General features: G+C 41.5%; 1 protein-coding gene across 1 annotated transcript in view; it reads left to right on the top strand.

Moving 5' to 3' along the window:
- Nucleotides 1-480: 480 nt before the first annotated feature.
- The window catches only part of SWT1 (SWT1 RNA endoribonuclease homolog (S. cerevisiae)), a 35,229-nt gene continuing 14,931 nt past the window's right edge, over nucleotides 481-20,778 (top strand). Inside the window, exons 1-12 of the mRNA XM_010149277.1 lie at nucleotides 481-546; nucleotides 7,116-7,174; nucleotides 8,582-9,335; nucleotides 10,635-10,700; nucleotides 10,825-10,881; nucleotides 11,487-11,616; nucleotides 13,028-13,129; nucleotides 15,861-16,049; nucleotides 16,620-16,713; nucleotides 17,954-18,090; nucleotides 18,923-19,074; nucleotides 20,284-20,422. Coding sequence (XP_010147579.1) covers nucleotides 481-546; nucleotides 7,116-7,174; nucleotides 8,582-9,335; nucleotides 10,635-10,700; nucleotides 10,825-10,881; nucleotides 11,487-11,616; nucleotides 13,028-13,129; nucleotides 15,861-16,049; nucleotides 16,620-16,713; nucleotides 17,954-18,090; nucleotides 18,923-19,074; nucleotides 20,284-20,422 — 1,945 coding nt within the window. The remainder of the gene's footprint in view (nucleotides 547-7,115; nucleotides 7,175-8,581; nucleotides 9,336-10,634; nucleotides 10,701-10,824; nucleotides 10,882-11,486; nucleotides 11,617-13,027; nucleotides 13,130-15,860; nucleotides 16,050-16,619; nucleotides 16,714-17,953; nucleotides 18,091-18,922; nucleotides 19,075-20,283; nucleotides 20,423-20,778) is intronic.

Below are 20,778 nucleotides of genomic sequence, written 5' to 3' on the forward strand. Positions count from 1 at the left end.
CGTGCTGAAGGGGGGGTTGAGGAGCCTGCCTTTACCCTCGTCTTCTTCCCCCCAGCCGCGGGACTAGTTTGTGTGGGGGGTGGTGTCGCTGCCGCGAGACATCACGGTATTACCCCCACCCCGGGGGAAGGGGGCAAAGGCGAGGGTTATGGAGTTGGAACCGCCTTAAAACTTGACGGTTGTATGGCTGACGTCAAAGGATGCTGGTCTCTCTTCGTCTGGTGTGTTTGCTGGTGCAAAATATGTGTCTCTGGAGGAGACCGTAAAGTAATCGCTGTCTGGTTTTTCTGTGAAGTTCGCTGTCGTGAGATGTGAATAACTAACCCGGTTGAAATCTGCTGTGGCTCTGTAATAAGAAAACAAGAGGGTATTAGAGTATGTTTTTCTCTATGCAGTTAATTATCTCTTTAAATATACTATCTGGAAATAAAAACTAGAAATAAATAATAATGGAAATGTTGTTTTTCTTAGGATTTGAAGATGCCTAAAAAGAAACTGAAGAAATTAACTGGAAAGGAAGACGGTTTGGATGGCCAGGATGACAAAGTAGGAACGGCTCTACTATTACTATCATCTTTATTTAATTCAAACCCCTGTGTTCAAAAGCATGAGTTGTTTAGCAGTCTTGAGATAGAAGGATGAATCAGATGTAAAGATGTGGTCATTAAGCACAGCAAGAGGGTTGAATTGGTCAGATATCTGCAAGTTCTAGATAAGTAGCTTATGTTTTTCTCCAGAGGCTATGAGTAGTGTGGGGGTGGTGGTTTTTTTTTTGGTCTGTCTTCCTGGTTGAGGAAAACTGAGCTTAAAACTATTACAAACCCTGGTACTGTTCTCTTGGGGTATTCGTTATCTGATCAAATATCTTAATTTACTGATTACTCACGAATTGTGCTTGGTACCACTTTAGCAAACAGCTCTAAAGTATTTCCTTTTAGCCGCCGAGACATAAATCATTGACCAAATTTCTTAGTATTCTTTGGTACATATTTGCATCTAGTGAGTAAGTTTTCACTGAATCGCTTGTCAAATGCAGGTGCTACAGAGATAATCTCTTTGCTCAGGCTTGTATGTAGCTTCCCATTCTTTTTTGTTGTTTGAATCCACTTCCAGGAAGTCATTTCCTGCCAGTAATGTAATATCCAATGGATCAGTAGTTTAATAAATCCATACTTAAGTTTGCTAGATTTTTTTCCCCTTGGATTTTGTAAGGTGTATATGAAATAAGAGAGCTTTTAACTGCCTTAACATAATGTCCCCATATGTCTTGAAGTGTTTATAAATGAGGGTGATGATATGGCCTTATCAGCCGTTACACATGTGTTGAGGCTTAGCCCCAGTCAGTAACTAGACCACACAGCTCATCCTTCTCCTACCCCAGCAGGATGGGGAGAAAATTGGAGGAAAAAGATAAGGGAACTTGCGGGTTGAGATAAGAACAGTTTAATAATTGAAAGTAAATGAAATAATATATTTATATTAATGCTACTACTACTAATCATGATGATAAAAAGTAATGAAAATACTGCTACTACTAATGATAATACATAATAAAAAAAAAGGAAGAAAACCAAAATGATGTAAGCACTCACCACCAGCTGACTGATGCTCAGCCTGTCCCCAAGCACTGATTCCCCTCCTGGCTGACTCCCTCAACTTACACCAAGCATGACATTTGGTGGCATGAAATGTCCCTTTGGTCAGTTTGGGTCAGCTGTCCTGGCTGTGTCCCTCCCAGCTTCTTGTGGAGAAGCACCTGGGAACACAGGTCATTACTAGAAACTGAAAAAGTCCTTGACTTGGCATAAACATCCCTTACCAACAACTGAAAACAATAGCATGTTAGCAGTGTTCTTCTCAGCACAAATACAAAACACTGCCTCATACCAGCTACTGTGAGGAAAATTAACTCTGCCCCAACTAAAACCAGCATGTTCTCTGCCCCTTCTGTCATGCCATTTACATTATGCTTAGATCACACACTATTCAACACATTCTCAGTAACCACCTCTCCCCTTCCCATTCCATCCAGTGATGTAATACACACATACTGTTCCTGTAGCCTAAGGGCCACCTGGGCAAAATGTCCATAAACCATCCATTGGGTTCATTTAGTCCATGACTTTGGGTTCCATCCATTGTGGTCATTCAGGTCGGGAGAGCTGAAGTGTAACCTGAGACCATTGGGTGTCAAAGCCAGGTCAGGTCACTGCTACACTTCTGGCAAGGCTTGTCCTCCATTGGCTCAGGTGATTTCTGCTGTAGTAATTCCTTGAATACAAACCTCAAAACAGGGCTTATCTACAGCAGTTGATGTCCATCATGCAATTTAATGCATGATGGGCTGTTTTCCCCCAGAATCGAATCCCTTGAGGTACATATCAGACTTGCCCATCTTCTTTCATCACCCACCAAGTGTGCTCAGGTCCTTGAGTGAAATCAGTCCCACGAATGGGCTTGCATTTGCCCGAGGCAGGAATAACCCAGACTGTCTTTCCCAGCATTTTTTTAACATGCACTATGAGGACTTTATCTCCTTCTACAGTGTGTAGAAGTCTTGACTGCACAGGCCCAGCTGATTGGCAGATGCTCTGGTGTTGACTAACCAGGTGTTTGGCCAGATGTGTATTCCAATGTTTGGGAGTTCCGCCTCCCATTGCTCTCAGGGTGGTCTTCAGCAGTCCATTGCACCGTTCGACCTTCCCAGAGGCTGGTGCATGGTAGGGGATGTGATACACCCACTCAGTGCCATGATCTTTGGCCCAAGTGTCTTATGACGCTGGTTTGGAAATGAGTCTCACTGTCTGATTCAATCCTTTCTGGGGTGCCTCCAATGTTTGGGAGTTCCGCCTCCCATTGCTCTCAGGGTGGTCTTCAGCAGTCCATTGCACCGTTCGACCTTCCCAGAGGCTGGTGCATGGTAGGGGATGTGATACACCCACTCAGTGCCATGATCTTTGGCCCAAGTGTCTTATGACGCTGGTTTGGAAATGAGTCTCACTGTCTGATTCAATCCTTTCTGGGGTGCCGTGTCGCCACAGGACTTGTTTTTTAAGGCCCAGGATAGTATTTGGGGCAGTGGCACAGGATAAGTTTCTAACCACCCCGTGGTTGCCTCCACCATTGTGAGCACATGGCACTTGCCCTGGCAGGTTTTGGGGAGGGTGATGTAGTCAACCTGCCAGGCCTCCCCATATTTATATTTCAGCCATCGCCTTCCATACCTCTTGGCTTGTTTGATGGCAGCACACAACTCGCATTTGTGAATAATCTGAGCAGTGGAGTCCATGGTCAAGTCCACCCCTCAATCACAAGCCTATCTGCATGTGGCAACTCTCCCTTGGTGGCCCGAGGTGTCATGGCCCCACCGAGCCATAAACCGCTCACCTTTATGTTGCTGGTACAGATCTACCTGAGCCACTGCAATCTTAGCTGCCTGCTCCACCTGCTGATTGTATTGATGTTCTTCAGTGGCTCAGCTTTTGGGCACGTGGGCATGTAAGTGATGTACTTTCAGAACCAAATTCTCTAACCATGCAGCAACTAAGTACCATTTAGTCACTCTCTCGCCTCCCCCCTCCTGCAGTGGGATGGGGGGGAGAATCAGAGGAAAAAAAGGTAAGAGAACTCGTGGGTTGAGATAAGAACAAAGTAGTGAATGAAATAAAATAATGATACTACTACTAATAAAATGAAAACAAATAAAATACTACTGATACTAAATTATAATTAAAATACTGTTACTACTACTAATATGTAATAAAAAAAGGAAAAAGGGAAGGAATACCAATATTCTTCTCAGCACAAATCCAAAACATAGCTTCGTACTAGCTACTGACGTGTGGAAACAAACCCTACAACTCTCGGAGAGTTACAAAGCAGGTATGTTTATTACAGCGCCGGGTGCAAGGGGGATAGCTCCACCTAACTTGCACACCTTAATGCTTAAGCAGATTCTTTATATAATCAAAAGTGTTCTGTATACATGACTCTTGGTTACATATTCATTATATTTCCTAGAATAGGGTGGGTTATTATAATTAGTTTAGAGAAGTCGTTAGCATATGTCACGCCCCAGACTCCTCCTCTTTGCACCTGTGTAGTTTACTCTGGTGGTCGCTTTAGGTCGTCGTTGGGATGAAGGCTGCAGGTCTTTGTCACAGTGCACTTTTCACCCCCTGCCGTTCTTGTTGCCAAGTCCTTGTTCCCCACGCATGTGGTCAGACAAAACTGGGTTTTTACTGGATCAGTGGTTCGTACAAGAGGAGTGGTTTGTATAAGATCACGGGGCATGTTACAGGACAGCTAGGACAGAGAGTTATGGCTACAGAACAAAGTAATTAAAGCAATACAAAAGCAGAACCAAACTAACATTGGTGGTTAACCCGTGCCTCGGCGTGGCTTTAAAGCTACGAAGTTAAACTAATGTTATAACAAATTCAAATTAAACCCCAGTTCCTCACATCACTACTGTGAGGAAAATTAACTCTATCCCAACTCAGCACAACATGTTAGAAGCCTTTTGCTCACGTAGAGAACGTTGTTCAAAGCCAAATATTTGTGACTGTTTTATTCTCCTGAATTTCTTATTATTCAATTTCTTTTAACATTAACTTATCCTGAGGTGGTGGGTTTTTTTATTGCCTCTGTAATACAAAGAGTGCGCTTAAAGCCTCGTACTGTAGCTGTATTGCTGTTGGTAATGCCTGTCCCAGTTGGGAGAATGCAGGGTTTTAGCTGTTGCATGACTTCAGCCTGGTTGCGACAGCATTACATATTGCTGTATGCAGATATTGACCAGCCCGAGCAACGGTGAGAACCCAAACTAGTAATAGCAAAACGATAAGGAAACTTGTGAAAGGCAGCAAGTGTTTCTTCAGTGTGATCACAGTACAGATAAGAGGTATCTTCAGCTCTCACGGGTAAGAGTGAGCCATCCAAGTAGAGTCATATTTAGGCATGATTGAGGGGGGGCTTTGGTGGTTTTTTTTTTTGTGTGGTGTAAGCATGACTGCAGATTGCAGAGAACTTAAAGACTGTTGACTTTTAGTGGTTTGGCATGTAATTACGTAAGTATGAATGAAAGGACATTTGTCACTGTATAAATTAGAACAGCTTTACGTGGAGCTGTCTGGAGGAGTGGGCACAGCTGTCTCTTGGTAACACGGCCTGGATAACAAACAGCAGGTGATACAATAGCCATGGGATTGTAAACAGAACACCTAAACCAGCCTGCTGCGAGAGGGCATTTACCCCAAACTGATAATGCTAAAGGGAAAGTAAAAAAGTTTGCTTAAGATGACCCAATTAAGTGAAAATTATCAGGAGACTTGTGAAAAAAGCAGGAGCTAGGTTGAAAAGAAACACTAAAAACCATCATGGAAACTCATGGTTCTTGGGGAACAGACCTTGAAGAGAAAAAGTGATAAGATGGGCAGCAAACTGGGCTTGACATTGCCAGAAATCATCCCACCAGCATCGCGGTCTCCACCTCCCCCCGACCTTCACTGCCAGTCGCAGGCAGTAGCTTGCATTCCAGCTCGTGGAGGGGGAGTACGGGGGGACACCCCGTAGGGTCCCACACTACGGGGGTGTCTACCTGACCTCGCGTGGGGCCTTTCTCAGTAGCCCCTATGTTAGTAGGTTGTAGCAAGTGCTACGGGAGCAGCCATGTCTCCTGCAGCATGAGCGTGTGTGCCAGCGTGTGTCATGTAGCTGTGTTGAGACTAAAACTTGCTGGTACAAAGTCCTCTGATCTGGTATCATTTTGTACCTGTGTACTGCAGTTTTTCTGTTGTATTGCTACTATTGATCCTGAGAGTGTAGTTGGCATGGATTGCCAGGGAATTGAGTGGTTAATAAGCCAATAAAACACTTTGATTCCTGTTTGGTTATGATCATGTGAGCTGAACAGTTCATTCTGCAGCCAGTTGCATTGATGTGATTCTCAGTGGCAGCAGCCTTTAACAGCCCTTAAGTTACGATTTCATTGGATTTGCTGCTGTTAGCAGTCCAGAACCAACCACAGGCAGTTCTCAACATTTCCTCAATTCTTTAGGATTCCGCTGATTTCTGAAACCCTGTGATTTTTTTTTTTAATGAAGTTCTTTCTAATGTGGAAGTAAAACAGTTAGGGCCTCGTAGGCCTTTGCAGGCCTCTTGGGTGTGGGAAATGTCTGGAGCCGTGACCTAAAGGCCTCACTCAGTCAGCATGACCTAGTTATTGAAGGAGTGAATTATTTGTAAAAGGACATATGTCTGGAGCTTCCTTATCTGAAGTAATCCATATGTTATCGTTCCCTGTTGTAATTTCCTACACTCTACTGTAGTTTTGGGAAAACTGAGTCATGTAACCAAAAGATACATAAAAATCAAGTGCCTTGTTGGGCAGAGTTCCAACCAGCAGGTTCTGTCATTTTGCGGCTTGCTGTTCTCTCCCACAGCTGCAGTAATAAACTGCTTTCTGTTCTGCCCCGATCACAGTCGCCTTCCAGTTACTCTGCAACAGGAATGAGATGCAGCTTGCAATGTAGGTATGCCAAGCAACGATGTAGCTGGATTCTAAGCAAGGACTGTTCAAGTTCGTTCTTTGGGGACCATCTTTACTTTTAAACGGGCCTACGTAACGGCAGTTTCCCACCATTACACCTAATTAGTAAATCTGATGAGAATTAATAACACATCTCTCATGGGATGCACAAAAGCCTCCCATAGAAATGCGCTCTCTTCACCCTTACCCCGGGGGTGGCTGGAAACAGTCTTCAGGTAACTTTCTTTTCCCTAAGGATTTTTATAAATACACAAAACTGTATATTTTGCATACTGATACACTTGCAGAGTATATGAAATACACGAATCCTAACTGTGTTTAATTAGTTGAGCTTTCTCTATTTATAACCCAGGACTGTGTGCCACATTCCATTTTTCCCCTTGCGTTGTTGTTAAACACAATAAAACCTAAATACTAAATTAGAGCAAGGTACATGGCTGCCTTTTTCAAGGTTAACTCATTCAAAATCATGAAAAATCTAGTATGAAATACTTGTTCCATTGTATGACCATTTTTTTAAACTGCAGTTTCCTCTCTAAGCCCTTGGATTTTTTCCTTCTTTCAGAACTCTGATGACAGAAGATCTTATAACCGTGCTGTGAAAAGAGAGACAGAATTTCAGAGGTAAATTCTTGCTGTGTCATTAAATAGAACTGTGTAACAACAAAACCATCACAGACAATACTGAATTAAAGGCTTGCCTTCGATTTGTTCACCAAATACAATGTGTTGTTTAACTGATGAAGTCTTGCCATTGCATTAATGAGTGGATTCTGTCAAAGATGGACAGTTTGAGGTAGCTGAGAAGAGAGAGTTCAGAATTTTTTTTTTTCTTCCAACTCTGATGTGTGCTTCTACACTTCATATAAGGTAGGAATGATAAGAATGGTCTCTTTCCAACACTGCTGTCATAAAAAGCTTTTAGTTTTGGGGTTTTTTTTCTTGTCTTGAGCACTACCTTGTTGATCTGTATTGCATATTACACACATCTTGTTAGCAAAAGGAAGGGTCCAGGCTCCAGTGAAGTCCGGAGGATGGTTCTGCAGTGAACTTAGTACTTTTAATAGATTCCTGTAGTCCTGAATTCGTTGACTTCTGATGCTTTAAGTAGTTAATTCCAAGGCAAAGAAAGCAGTCGTTCGCCTTGAGTGTAGCAAATGTAAACAGTGCTTGAAAAACACTTCACATGAAGTGAGAATGTTCTCAGGAATCCTGAGATGGAAAAGCTCTGGATTTTCTTAATCATGGCAAAATCTTGTTGCAGTTTCCCTGTTAGTCTGGAGCTGTAAGTCATGGGAGTTTCAGCTGCCTGTATGTATGCTGTTGCGCACTGTTTGTTGGTGCAGTGTGATACAACCATAAAGCAGTAACTGCCCCAAAGTGCTGTCCAGTCCCATCCCCCATCCCTGACAGTGGCCGGCAGGACTTGCATAGGAAAGAATATGTGAAACAAGATAAGCATAAAAAATTCTTCCTGTTGTACACTGTTCCAGCTTGTAAGAAACAGGTGTCTCCTAAGTCAGAAGGTGGATGACCATCAGTGCATTTTTTACCTGTCCACTTGACAAACACTCGTAGGCCTTTGCCTCCCCAACGTTTTTGACAGCTGTTATGGAGTAGGGTAGAAACTTTCTTTGGATATTTTAAACCTAGTGTATGATAAACTTGCTTATCAGAGCAGAGAAAATACTAAGTTTCCTATTCAGTTTTCATATCACTCATGATTTCTGTGGAAGGTTACTATATTCCCATCAATTGTTCCTTTTCCAAGTTCTCCAGTCTGTTTATCCTGCACTGTTTAAGGCTGTGCAGTGTGCCGCCCAAGTTGAACTGCCGCACACTCGAACATTAGGGTGACACACTTCATATATTATTAAACTACTGTTAAAACTTCTCTGTCTGGTAAGACAAAAGTAGCCTTTTTAGGGCATCTCTCAAACCAATAGGTGGTGAATGGGGAAGAAGCTTTTTCTCAGTTTTGTAAGCTCCTGTTCTTTTACATTACTTTTTTTTTCTGTAATGTTTCTGTAGATTCAAAATAAAAGAAGATGGACAAGAGCAGAAGAAAGACCAAAGCTCTAGTATTTCTCATGGCGCTGATGGAAGATCCCAAGGAAAATCTCCAAACAGAAGCAAAACCACAGATAATTCTTTAATCCAAACTGAAAAGCAAAAGAGAATAGTTATCCAATTTAAACCCAAAGAAGTTAAACATGGAAAAAGTACACGCACTCCTGATGTAGCGACGACTAGCAGGGAAAGTTATAGCAAAAGTCGTTCTGATGGGGCAGAAGGAAAAAGGCTCTGGCACAGCTTTGCAGTTCAGAGAGACAAGGCACTGAAGAAAAAGGCACAGAATGCTGAACTCTGCAAACCTAAGTTAAAAGCGGAACAAACGATGTTGGAAAAATTCAAGTCATCTGTGTACAGTTTACACGTACCACACAAAAAGGCAGAGGGGTCAAAAAAACGGAGCAAAGATGTCGGAATTCCAAAAAAGCCATCTGATACCTCAGCAGGGACTGGTCATGAGGATAGGCCTTTCACTAAGAAGCCAAGCACATTACCTAGGCCTTGGGAAGAAGAATATGAAGAAGAACATAAGGAGTTTTCTACCAAAAAACGGCATGTGAATAAACATACACCATTACACTATTCAACTGAAACCTCACAACGACGGGGCTCTCGTAAACGGAAAAAACAGGATGCAGATTCTGGTAAAGGCCCTGGTAATTCAGGGACTGAAGAAAGGGACTTTGAAGCCACAGCACTGTGTTTTAAGCAGGTAATGAGAACCCAGTACTTCACGTTATGCAGGTAGATGTTTTGGGCTAGTTTCTGAATGGCAGGCAGTTCTTACGTAAGCATCATGTCCTCTTACAGATTTCAAACAGGATTTCATAGCTAACTAGGTGGATTTTTTGGATCCATGTTAAGCATGTAACATGTAAACCATATTAAAATGTTTCTGTGCTCTGCTAAATGGTTGAACTAACGAGAAGAATAAAGGTCTTGCGTATTAGGACTGTGTCTGCACATAGGTTTTCATAGCTTTGCTGCTGCGGGTGAGGGATACTTCAGTTTAGGTATAAGGCAAGAGTATTTTTTTTGAGCTGACAGGGTTGTATCATTTTTTGAATGAATAAACTGAACCAAAGAAAACTTGCCTGCCAAACAGGTGCTCGCAGCTGGCAAAGTAGTGGCAGGAGAACTTGTAGATCTAGGCCTAAATTTGTGCGTTTCCTGCAAAACTTCACGTTTGGCTGTGATCAGTTCATTTCTGAGTTCTCACTCTGCACCTCAACTTCATCTTGAGCGTTAACATGCCTGCCATTTTTTGGAGATTCCAGTTGACGTTGCAGTAGTGCAATGATGCCTGTATGCAAAGATAGTAATTACATACGGAATCATGGAATCGTTGAGGTTGGAAAGTACCTCCGGAGATCATCTAGTCCAGCCCCCCTTGCTCAAGCAGGGTAAGCTAGAGCAGGTTGCCCAGGACTCTGTCTGGTCAGGTTTTAACATCTCTAAGGATGGAGACTCCACAACCTCCTGGGCAGCCTGTTCAAGCACCTTCACTGTGAAAAAGTTGGGGGTTTAATGAAAACTGTGTTTCAGTTTGTGCCCATTGCCTCTTGCCCTGGCAATCTTCAGTCTTCTTTATACCTTCTCATCAGATATTTATAAATATTGTTCAGACTCCCCCTTCTCTTCTGTAGGCCAACCAGTCGCAGCTCTTTCAGCCTCTTGCATGACATGCCCCAGTCCTTAATTATCACAGTGATCCTTTGCTCAATTCACTGTTAAATTCATGTCTGTTTTGTACTGGGAAGCCCAGAGCAAGAAAAACATTCACAAACCCACAAGAGATTGGAAAAATAGGCTTACTGTTGTGTAAGACACTATTTTCAAAGCAATCCATCCTTCTAAGCCCTTTTGAAATGATACTGTAGATGCTTCAGCATGGATATTGAAAATACGGTTTATGTTACCTACTCAGTTCACTTGGGGAATACTCAGTATTCTCTAAAAAGCACATGAAAAGACTGATACGTGTTCTACTTCTGTTCCTACCTGTTTCTAGAATTTTGAGGTCCCGTGCACGTCTGACTCCCATCAGGAAGGTACGAACGTAAAGTCTGTCCAAAAGGTTAGTGATGTACTTGTTTAACTCTAAAGGGCTATACTCAGAAACTCTTGACATGGGGGTCACTTGTTCCTCAGGTGTCCTTGATGTTTTGTGGTATTATGGGTTTTTTTAATTCATCCTACAGAGCTTTGAAGTCTTTCCATCTCTTCAAGATAGTGAGAACCCAGAAACAGACCAAGAGGTTAGTAATGCTTTAATTTAACATTTCTAAGTTGTGTTAAAAACTCATGGTACTGAGGGTGGTGGACAATTCCATAGTATTTTTGCATTGTTGCCTTATGATCTACACCTCAGAAAACTTACACCATTTTCTTCAAATACTGAACAAACTTGCAAAAGTAGTGCTAATCAGGAACTTGGATTAGGAAGGCAGCCCCTCCCCCCCACCCCATAGGGGGCCTTCATAGTTGCTTACATACTTGAGCTACCTCATTTTCCATACTCTAACTTTCAAGTTGGAAAAGAGTCATTTTTTTTTTAAGAAACACCTGTCAGGAAATTTGCAGTCTAAGAAGCAAAAAATGGAACAAAGTTTTTGGGTACCAGGGAGAAAGGTCATAAATAAATCTTCCTTCTAGGCTGTATTTTGGACACCTTTTGTGGACTTTTTATAGTGGATCCTATGCAGAAGGTTCTCATGGCTTTACATTTGCTGTACCAAGTTAACATTTTTCTTTTTTAATCTGTTTAATGCAACAGCATTAATGCAAAACCATCTTTTCTGGCAACAAACGTAAGTTATTACTTACAACTGATTTAATACATACAGATTTTTTTTCATTGTAGATGCAGATAGTTGAAGATTTGCATGTCGCTCGTGTTCAGAAGAGGATGGCACTGTCTGTAATACAGGCTTGTGGAGAACTTACCAGTATGGAAATAGATCTTCCAGAACAGGATTTAAATAATCCTGCTGGTATGTCGTGATTTGATGTTCTTTGGTGTGTTGACACAAAATGGAAGCTATGCTGAGTGGTTTAGGCTGCTTACAAGATCAGTGTCACAAATATTAGGGGAAAAGCTGTTATTTTTAATATGAATTTGTGAGGAGTGTGACTTAACAGAAGTTGATGGCAAGGTCCACTCTACTACTTTTTTGACATGGAAAAGCATACGAAGGCAAAAACCAAATTAGCAACAGATTAAAATAGTTTGTACACAAATTAAAAATTATTTACAGAGTTGGGGAAATCAGGATTGGATTGTTGTGATATGGACTAGGGAAAAGGGACAAGGACATTACTCCCGTTCGGTCACGAGGCTTAGAGTGGACCCCCTTGCTTTCTAACTCCTTCAAAGAGAAGTCTGGGTGCAGCTGAATCCATACCTAGTCCCAGACCTGGTCAATGGTTTATGTCTAAGGAATTAGGGTAAGGGTCACAGTGTGTGCACTTTTTTGTGCTTGGTGTGAAACTTTGGGATAGCAACAGTGTGGGACAGCAACAATTCAAATTTCTTTAACACCATTCAGATATGTCACACAATTAGATCATACAATTCCCCAGCAGGACTTAACTCCCAATAAATCAGTACAGTAACTTAAAGACTTAACAGAGCTATCAACATAAAGTTGCACACATACACTCACACAGACAGATACAGAAATAGATACACATATATTTGTATGAAGGTACCTGTTGAAATTTCCCCTTGAGTTCAGTGAAAATATTCATGTCAGATGTCAGGGCATCTCTCAACAGGCAAAGAGCTGAGTCTCAACGAGCTTCAAAGAGCTCAGCCCAGGTTGTGCCAACTGTTCTCTGATTTCACAAACTTGAGAGTTCATGACCTCTGAGAGGTATCCCAGTCAGAGGGAGATGCTGGGTGCAGCCCACTGCAGTCCAGGAGAGCTCAAAGGGTCATCCTTGGAACTGCTATTTATAGGGTTGTGAGATAATTGACTTCAGGCATAAATAATTTTACATCCTGGTCTTAATTGGGGCAGGTGGTCATTGGAATTCCCAGCTGGTACTGATCTACCCAGACTGGGATAAGGGTGAGGGCTGGCAGGGGATGAGTTACTTCACTCTCACCCCCCACCTTAACCAGGCAACTGCCCCCTAGTATGGCCATTCCCCACCTTGGCAGTGCAAGAGTGTTTGGATATGATAAGGGATGCTTAACTGCCAAACTCCCTGCACAATGGGTGAGGTTTGACGTGAATCTCTAAGGCCATAGAGCTGTCCAGGAGCTAAGAGGGGAAGAAATGCACCACCACATGTATCTACTTGCAGCTAGTTATTACGGTTGGTTAATGATCTGAGTAGAGAGCACCCAACTGAATTTTCACAACTGTGTTGTTTGCTTGTTTCTCTTTTTCCTTCCAGAAGCTTTTACTTCTGGTCTGAACATACTAGTGGTGATCGACACAAATATAATGATTAGTCACCTTGAGTTTGTCAGATCCCTGAAATCTGAGGATATACCAGGTATGTGAACACACGGTGATCAATCAGACCTCCTAAAAAAAAAGCAAATGTTTTAAGGACTTCAGGCTGTGTGAAGAAAAACAAATGTGGGCTCCTTGGAAAGGCAGCATTGAGGCAAGAGGGTCACACTGCAGAGGCTGGTTCTGTGAACCCGAATAGGCTGCATTTTAAGGAAAGCTCAGCTATGAAAGTAGAACCTACTGGGCTTATACCTATGTACCTACAGAGAATCGTGGTCAATGTTCCCAGGAACGTGTATGCGTTCTTAGAGGTAAATAAGTCCTATCTATTGTAAGAAGATACTTTTTAGCACTTAATCCACTACTAGTGGTAATGGTGTTTTCTGTCTTTTTTTTTCCCTAGAAATCTAAAAACATCTTAAATCTGATAAGCAGTCAGCCAGTGCTTTATTTCTGTCTTGGTAAAGGTCACAGAATTCATGAGATGTGTGGGCAATTTCTCAGGAATTCAGATTGCAGATCCTGGCTTTAACATTTGGCTTTAACATGTTGTGAAGCTTTTGGTAATGTAATGTTAGCAGGATTAGGATAGTGCATGTTGGCTGTTGGAGGGCATGTTTGGAATTTTGGTGCTTTCAGCTGAAGAATACACTTACTACAGCTGCCTGGAAAATAACTTTAAGGGCCTGAATAATTTTCAGGAGTGTATCAGACTGTATTTCCCTTTCCCGTGTTAGGAACAGTGTTGCATTGTGTACACTGGGACACCTTTTTTAGAACATTGCAGCTCCCAATTTCTGGTCCTGCACCAGACCCATTATGTTCAGGAGGCTGCTGATTCCTGACCTATTTCCTAAAAAGCAGATGGATATTAATGTATTTTTTTAAAAAAAAGTGTATGCTTATGATGTGAATGAGACAGAAAAATTGAAGTATGTGTGGTTGGTGGACCAACGAAAGAGTCATTAAATTTCTGATTTACCATGTATTTCGTGTAGAACAGCTTTAGTTGTTGCGAAGGAGCGGGATTTAGGCCGCTTAAAAGGTCAGCATCACAGCTACTGGCGGGAAAAGCTGTTTTAATGTGAACACGTGAAAAGGGCGGCTTCACAGAATTCGATGGCAGGGTTCACGCTCTTACTCGTTCAACATGGGAAAGCGTACCAGAGTAAAATTAAACCAGCGTTGGGGTAAACTGGTTTACGCGTGCATCGGGAGAGGTGATTTACGCAGGGTCGGGGAAATCAAGTTAAAATAGGGTTGGTGTGATTTATACAGGGATTAGGGAAAAAGGGTGAGGAAGTTCAGAGTGGGCCCCTTTGTTTTCTAAACTTCTCAGAGAGAAGTGTAGGAGCGGCTGAATCCACCTCTAGTCCCAGACCTGGTCAGCGGTTTATGTCTAAGGGGTTAGGTGTAGTGATCCCTGTGTGGTGCTTTTGTGAGTTCTGTAACTTTGGAATAGCAGCAATTTGAGACAGAATAGTAACAATTTAAGGTTCATTAAAACTGTTAAGATAGATAAATCACAAGAGTAGATTATATAAAATTTCTAGCAAAACTTAATTATCAGTGAATCAATGCAACTTAATCACAGACTTAATAGTTTTGTTAAAGTGTATGCACACGCACAGATGTATAGATACATACCAAGGTACCTGATAAAATTTCCCCTTGAGCTCACTGAAAATAACGCCCTTCAGGCACCTTTGCATCTCTCAGCGGGCAAAGAGTTGACTCCTCGAACTTTAGTGGTGGTGGGCTCTGAGCAGCATCCCACTGAGGGGGCGACACTAAGCACAGCCACTGCGGCCCAGGAGAGCTCAAAAGGTCTCACTTGGAACTGCTGTTTACAGGGTTGCGAGGTGATTGACTTTAGGCATCAGTAAATGTCCACCCTGGCCACACCTTGGGTTGGTAATTACTGGAATGTCAGTATTTGGTGGTACCAACTTGCCCGTTTTGGTGTGTTTCTCGGTTGTCAGGGGATGATGAGCTGTTTCATTCCTATCCCCCGCCGTGGCCAGGCGGTCGAATTCCTGGTATGCACCGTGGCCGGCCAGCCAAGCTCCCAGTATGGTTAGTGCCGTGCCCTGCCTCAGCAGTGTGGGAGTGCTTGGTACGGTCTAGGGACGCTTCACTGCACAACAGCCAAATCTTGGCAGGAGTTTCTTAGGCCACAGTGCAGTCCAGGAGCTGATGGTGAGAAATGCACCACCACAAAAGTTCAGACCATACTTAGATCCAAGTAAAACCATGCTCCAGTATCCATACTTCCTGTTCCTGGTTTAGGAATGCTAGTTAGCAATTAGCACAAACCATTGCTCCTCTTAATTGACGGTTGTTTTGGCACAGTGACTGTTGTGGTCATGCGGGTATTTTCAGCCTGTTATTTCAGGTGCTGTCACCTTGCTTTAACACCTTACAGTGAGTGTGTGACAAGATGATAATTGCTGCAAATATATTATTATAATATTACTGCACAGCATTGTCAAAGTATTCTGCTGATTAATCTGCCTTTTGTTTGCCTAATACTGTCATTTTTACATGTAACCAGTGTAGTGCCATCGTGAGGTTAGGTTAGAAAGAGGGCACTTGGCTTTTTCAGTTGTTCATTTTCTAATACTAGATACTGTTGAGCATGGAGTATGAAAACTACTGGTAAAACCCACAAGTGTTAACTTAATTCAAACACCATATTTATGTTCTCTATAGTAGTGTGCGTAGCTCTTTCAAAATGTCTTTCTTTTTTGGTTGTTCTTTTTCCCTTCCAGGTGTTGGCAGACTTGCATTAGTAATTCCCTGGGTCGTTCTACAAGAGTTGGACAACTTGAAGAAGGGGAAGATGTTGCAGCATGTTCGGGACAAAGCAATCCCTGCAGTCCAGTTCATCTACATGTGTCTCAAAAACCAAGATTCAAAATTGTGGGGGCAGTCCATGCAGCTTGCTTCTCAAAAAATATGTAATATACGTGCAATCAGTTTGTTTTGGGTACTTAATCCTTGCAGTTCATGTAGTGTAAACCTTAGCACTAAATTTTGGATTTAACAGAGTCTTCACTCTGCAGTTTGCTAATTAAAATTAGCCAGTAGCTTACAGCAGCCATCTCAGCTTATCCAAGGCTACAGTATGCAAATACCTTATTCAGACTGGTGCTTAGCTCACTGTTGTTTTATCAACTGTTTCTCACTTTTAGGTACATCTCTTGTTAAGTGGGGGATTACTTAGTGAAAATTCATGCAGTTATTTTACCTATGAGCAAAGGATATGTTGGTTGCTTTTGCTTTTGCCTCAGTCGTCACAAAATCTAACATATTCAAATTTATCTGTGGCTCACCTGAGGTTTTCTGGCAAAACCGTGGTGGTTTTGCGTGGAGTAGTAGCTAAGCATCCTAAACTCCGCTGTGTGTTCTACACTTGTCTGTCCTCCTTTGGGGAGTATGGCATCTAAAACCACGCCCATGACTCCACTGAAGTATTTCTTACAGCGAGGTACTTCTGAAATGTCAGCACTGTCTTACTGAACTTGCAGATGGCCTGAGTGATGAGAACAACGATGATCGCGTCTTACAGTGTTGTCTGCAGTATCAGAACCTCTTCCCTCAAGCTGTTGTCATACTCTGCACGTGAGTTCCTGTGCGGTTTTCGGTCTCTGGAGGCGTAAGTTAGTCTCATGCCAAAGACACTGTTTTCAAATCACATCTTAAAATGAAGAGCTGTTTCTGAAGCGAGCAGTCACCCTCTTCAATCTAGAGTAGAAGGATGTAATAAAGCACAAAGATTGTAGACTTAATCACCTTCACGTGCTTGAGGCCCGAAGTAGAATTGTTTACTCAATATTCAATTTTAAAACTTCGTAAAGGATCATTTTCTCAGATTTTTTTTTTTCCTGATTTACATTAAAAATATTACTGGAGTTACAAAATAGAAAAAACCCCAATTATATTAACAGTGGAGATCCAGTTAGATACTTCATTTCTGCTCACCTGGTTGGGAACAGTGATAAAGATTTTCAGGGGGTAACCTTAGAAGAAGGGAAGGTGGAGATAGGTTTGCCCCTGTTCTTGTTTTGTGAGGATACAGCTGACTTCGGAGTGTTGATTCTCTGTTTCATACCAGTCACATGAAGCTAGTTTTTAAAGGGCAAGCAGTGTACTCCAGGCTTTGCTAGGCCGTTTCCTGCCGCTTCAGTAAGGGGGTTAAGACACTAGGCGTCAGCTGGTTTGAGTTGACGTGTGTGTACTGGGTTGCTGCTGAAAACACTATCTCAGTCAGTGTTGGTAGGGCTGTTGGTAATGATTTTAGGTTTGTCTGAGTAAGGAATAAGAGGTGACTTCAGAAGTGCTTGTCATCTGGAAATCCCTTCCTCCTTGATCGGTATAAGCAAGGAGAATTTCTGAGGAAGTACTAGGATCCAACTTGGTCTTGCATCTTTATAGCAGTTCCACTGGAGCAGTGTATACCTCAGGGTGGCGTCTGGGACAATGATTTGGTCAGTAGAGCAGTAAAAAAGGGTGTAGAAAATGAAGTTTTATTGAAGCAACTGAGTAAGGTACCAGTGCCTTAGAATTACTGCCTTGTTTGCATTCTAAGCTCATAGCAAGTAGACATTGTTGCTGTCGTATTTATAGCTGTTCTTTTCTTAAAGCAAACCCAGAGCCTCAAACATTTTTCAGTATGTTTCTAATTTTTTCATAATAGATGCTTTAGTTAATTTTCTCGTTTAAATTAATTTCTTGAGAAAGGAGATTATAAGGAAGCTCACAAAATAAGCTCACCAAAGAAATTTTTTTTCAGTGTGTTGCTTTTATTACTTACTATGTAGTAATGTAATTTTCATCTCAACAAGTAATTCTTTTCTCCTAGGGATGATAAAAATTTATGTAGTAAAGCCATTGTGAGCGAGGTCAAGGCATTCTGCAAAGCTGACTTGGTTACTGCTCTTCAGAGGCTGAACGTAAACAGGCACCAGAGCTGTGATGAGCTGCAGCAGTCAAAATGTGGTAAGTTGGTTTAATGTGCACGTATACATATGCTGCCTTTTGAGACCTGTAATAGTCAGTGCAGGAGAGGGAGAATAGCTTCTACTCTAACTTCAGTTTTCATATACTTTGAATCCTTAGGCATACTTTTTGTTTGGGGCAGATTTTTTTATTTTCATAGGTACATGGTTTTCTGAAAGTTTGAGAACTTTACTAGAACATCTGTCTCCTAGAGTTCTAGGAAGTTCAAATACAGTGCATTTTTGTGTTACAGAAAAAACACAGCATGAATTTCTTGTGTTCATAGTAACTTAAAAGTGTCCTGAACTTTTCAGGGCTGAAAAGAGGTTTTTCCTGTTGAGCCAGTTTGGGTCCTGTTCTTAGTAGTTGTAAAATTCAGCATGCCAAGGTCACTCCTTCCGTTTTATGCTCATACCTTTACCTGCATCCCAAACAGTAGAACTTGATTCTTGGGTTGCCTGTTCATTTTCCAAACGATACTAATTCAGCTTACACTATGAAGAAGGAACCTTCTTGTATTTGCTGATAACCCCACCGGCTGTATGCAAGTTATTTAAGGAAAAAAGAAATGTGGAGTAAGATCACAAATGAATAAGACTCTGGGGAAATTAATCTTCTTGGTTAGTAGCTCATAATTAAAAATTCCCATAGTACAAGTGAGTTTAACTAGAAATACTCAAAACTTAATTAGATGTGGCCCATCTGCTGTATATCATAAGTGCAAAGTGCAGTCTGTCTTTATTTATGGGGATGAGTTATTTGTGTGCTATCAACGTTAATTAGACTCCAAAAGAGTTGCAATAATTACCTTCTATTATCATTGGTTTGACAGGTACAGAATTTGAGAAAACAAGAGGAGGTGATGCTGCTCTTAGCACACAATTCCCACATATACTTCCAGACCTTGAAAAGAACTTAGGAGAAGCTTTATCTTGTATTTTGGAGACTGAAATGAAAATTGCATTTGGAAACCTATGGATGGAGGTGGTTTCTTATCTCATCTTGCTTGATATTTCAAGTATTAAGAGATTTAAACGTCCTTGATATTTTAATGGTGTTGGTACCTGTGCTCAGCCACACAGCGAAGTTCCCTAGTTCACTGACAGTGATCAGTGTTCAGTTTTACTGTTCCAATTCAGAACAAGATGGTTCTATTTGACCAGTAACGACTGTGCAGTATTTTACTAGTCTTTTAATAACACAGTAACAGAGATGCTAGCTGTTCAGTGTGATTTTTCACAAGTCTTTTTATTAGTTGCATTAAATTTCTCTTTTGGCTCTTCTCGGATGGTTAAATCACTGCACTGTGTATACGTCCTTCAAGAAATTATTCCATCACGTTTTATGTCATACTGAGGTGCTCTTAGTGCAGGCACTTCTTCCCCATCACAACAGATATTTTTAGATGCCATGTGGATAAAACTGTTCACAGCTGAATTGGTTACAATGCAGATAAAGATTCACAAGGGTGTTAACGAGAACCTCTGAACACTCGCTCTTCCAAAAGTATTGTTAACAAAAAATAAATACTGATGTAGAAGGCGTTTCAAATTATCAGTGTGTTGGTTTAGATTCTATTTTATAGCTGGTAGGGGTTAGGTAGAAGTTTAAACTTATTGCAGATAAGCCTCTATGGCTTTCAAAAAAAAAAAAAAAAAATCACTTCCATGGGATGACTGTTGCTTCACAAGATGTAGAGCGTTGATTAGCTGTTAAGCTGTTAGGCGCTTCTGATTATTTCAGTTCTCTTGCAATATGTGTATATTACTTCATGCATATATAGGCACAGCTAGGGAAAGCGTGGTTATTGTTACTTTTGAAACAATACCAGAAAATAAAAGGCATAATTGTTCTGGCTTTGGTACACAAGTAATGACACATTAAATCGCTGTATATGACAACTCGAGTGTTTGGGGCCTTTGAGGAAAGGGGGACCCAAAATCATGAAATTGACTGTACATTGAATGCTTCTACATGTGCATCACTGTTTAACCCATGATGCTGCTGAAGCAAGTAATTTTTAATAGGTAAACTTGTTAAATCTGAATATAGCCTTATTCCTGAGCAATCACTGTCATTCAGCTTCAGCCAGCACAACTCATAACATTAGTGAAGAGTAGAGCCTTTGTGAAATGGATAGGACTGTGTCCATGTGAAAATCAGCCTTTGAATTTCTAACACGTTGTCTTTCAGATACTCTATCTGAAGCCGCCTTGGACATTAGCGAACTTGCTGAAGTGCTACAAAAAACACTGGGTGGCTGTTTTTGGCTATGTTGTGCCAAGGAGTTTACTTTCAACCATTGAATGTCTCTATAAACACCTTTGTACAGGTAAGAATTGCTGAGAACATAAATTTTAAACTTGTGAAAAATCTCACTGTTGTGGTTTTAGTAGTTGGAGGAGTAGATCCTTTGAAAAGGCACGACCTCTCTAGCTTCAAATAGTGAGGTGTTCCGTCTCCTTCTGCTGTTTTTTCAGTTTAAGATTGTCCAAATGGAGGCGTGCTTTGGGCAGTCTGACCTACTTGTGTATTGATTCACTGTATATTTCCCAGATGGGTGGCAAAATCCCAACACTGTTTTTGTAGCCTTAAAGCCAGAATTGAACTGAAATTGATGAGCTACGAATTACATCAAAAAAACCCCAAAACCAAGATTGTGCCAAGATCCAGGCTCTGGTCCCAGGT

Source organism: Eurypyga helias, unplaced genomic scaffold, assembly GCF_000690775.1.
Source record: "Eurypyga helias isolate BGI_N326 unplaced genomic scaffold, ASM69077v1 scaffold6623, whole genome shotgun sequence".
Lineage (NCBI taxonomy): Eukaryota > Metazoa > Chordata > Aves > Eurypygiformes > Eurypygidae > Eurypyga > Eurypyga helias.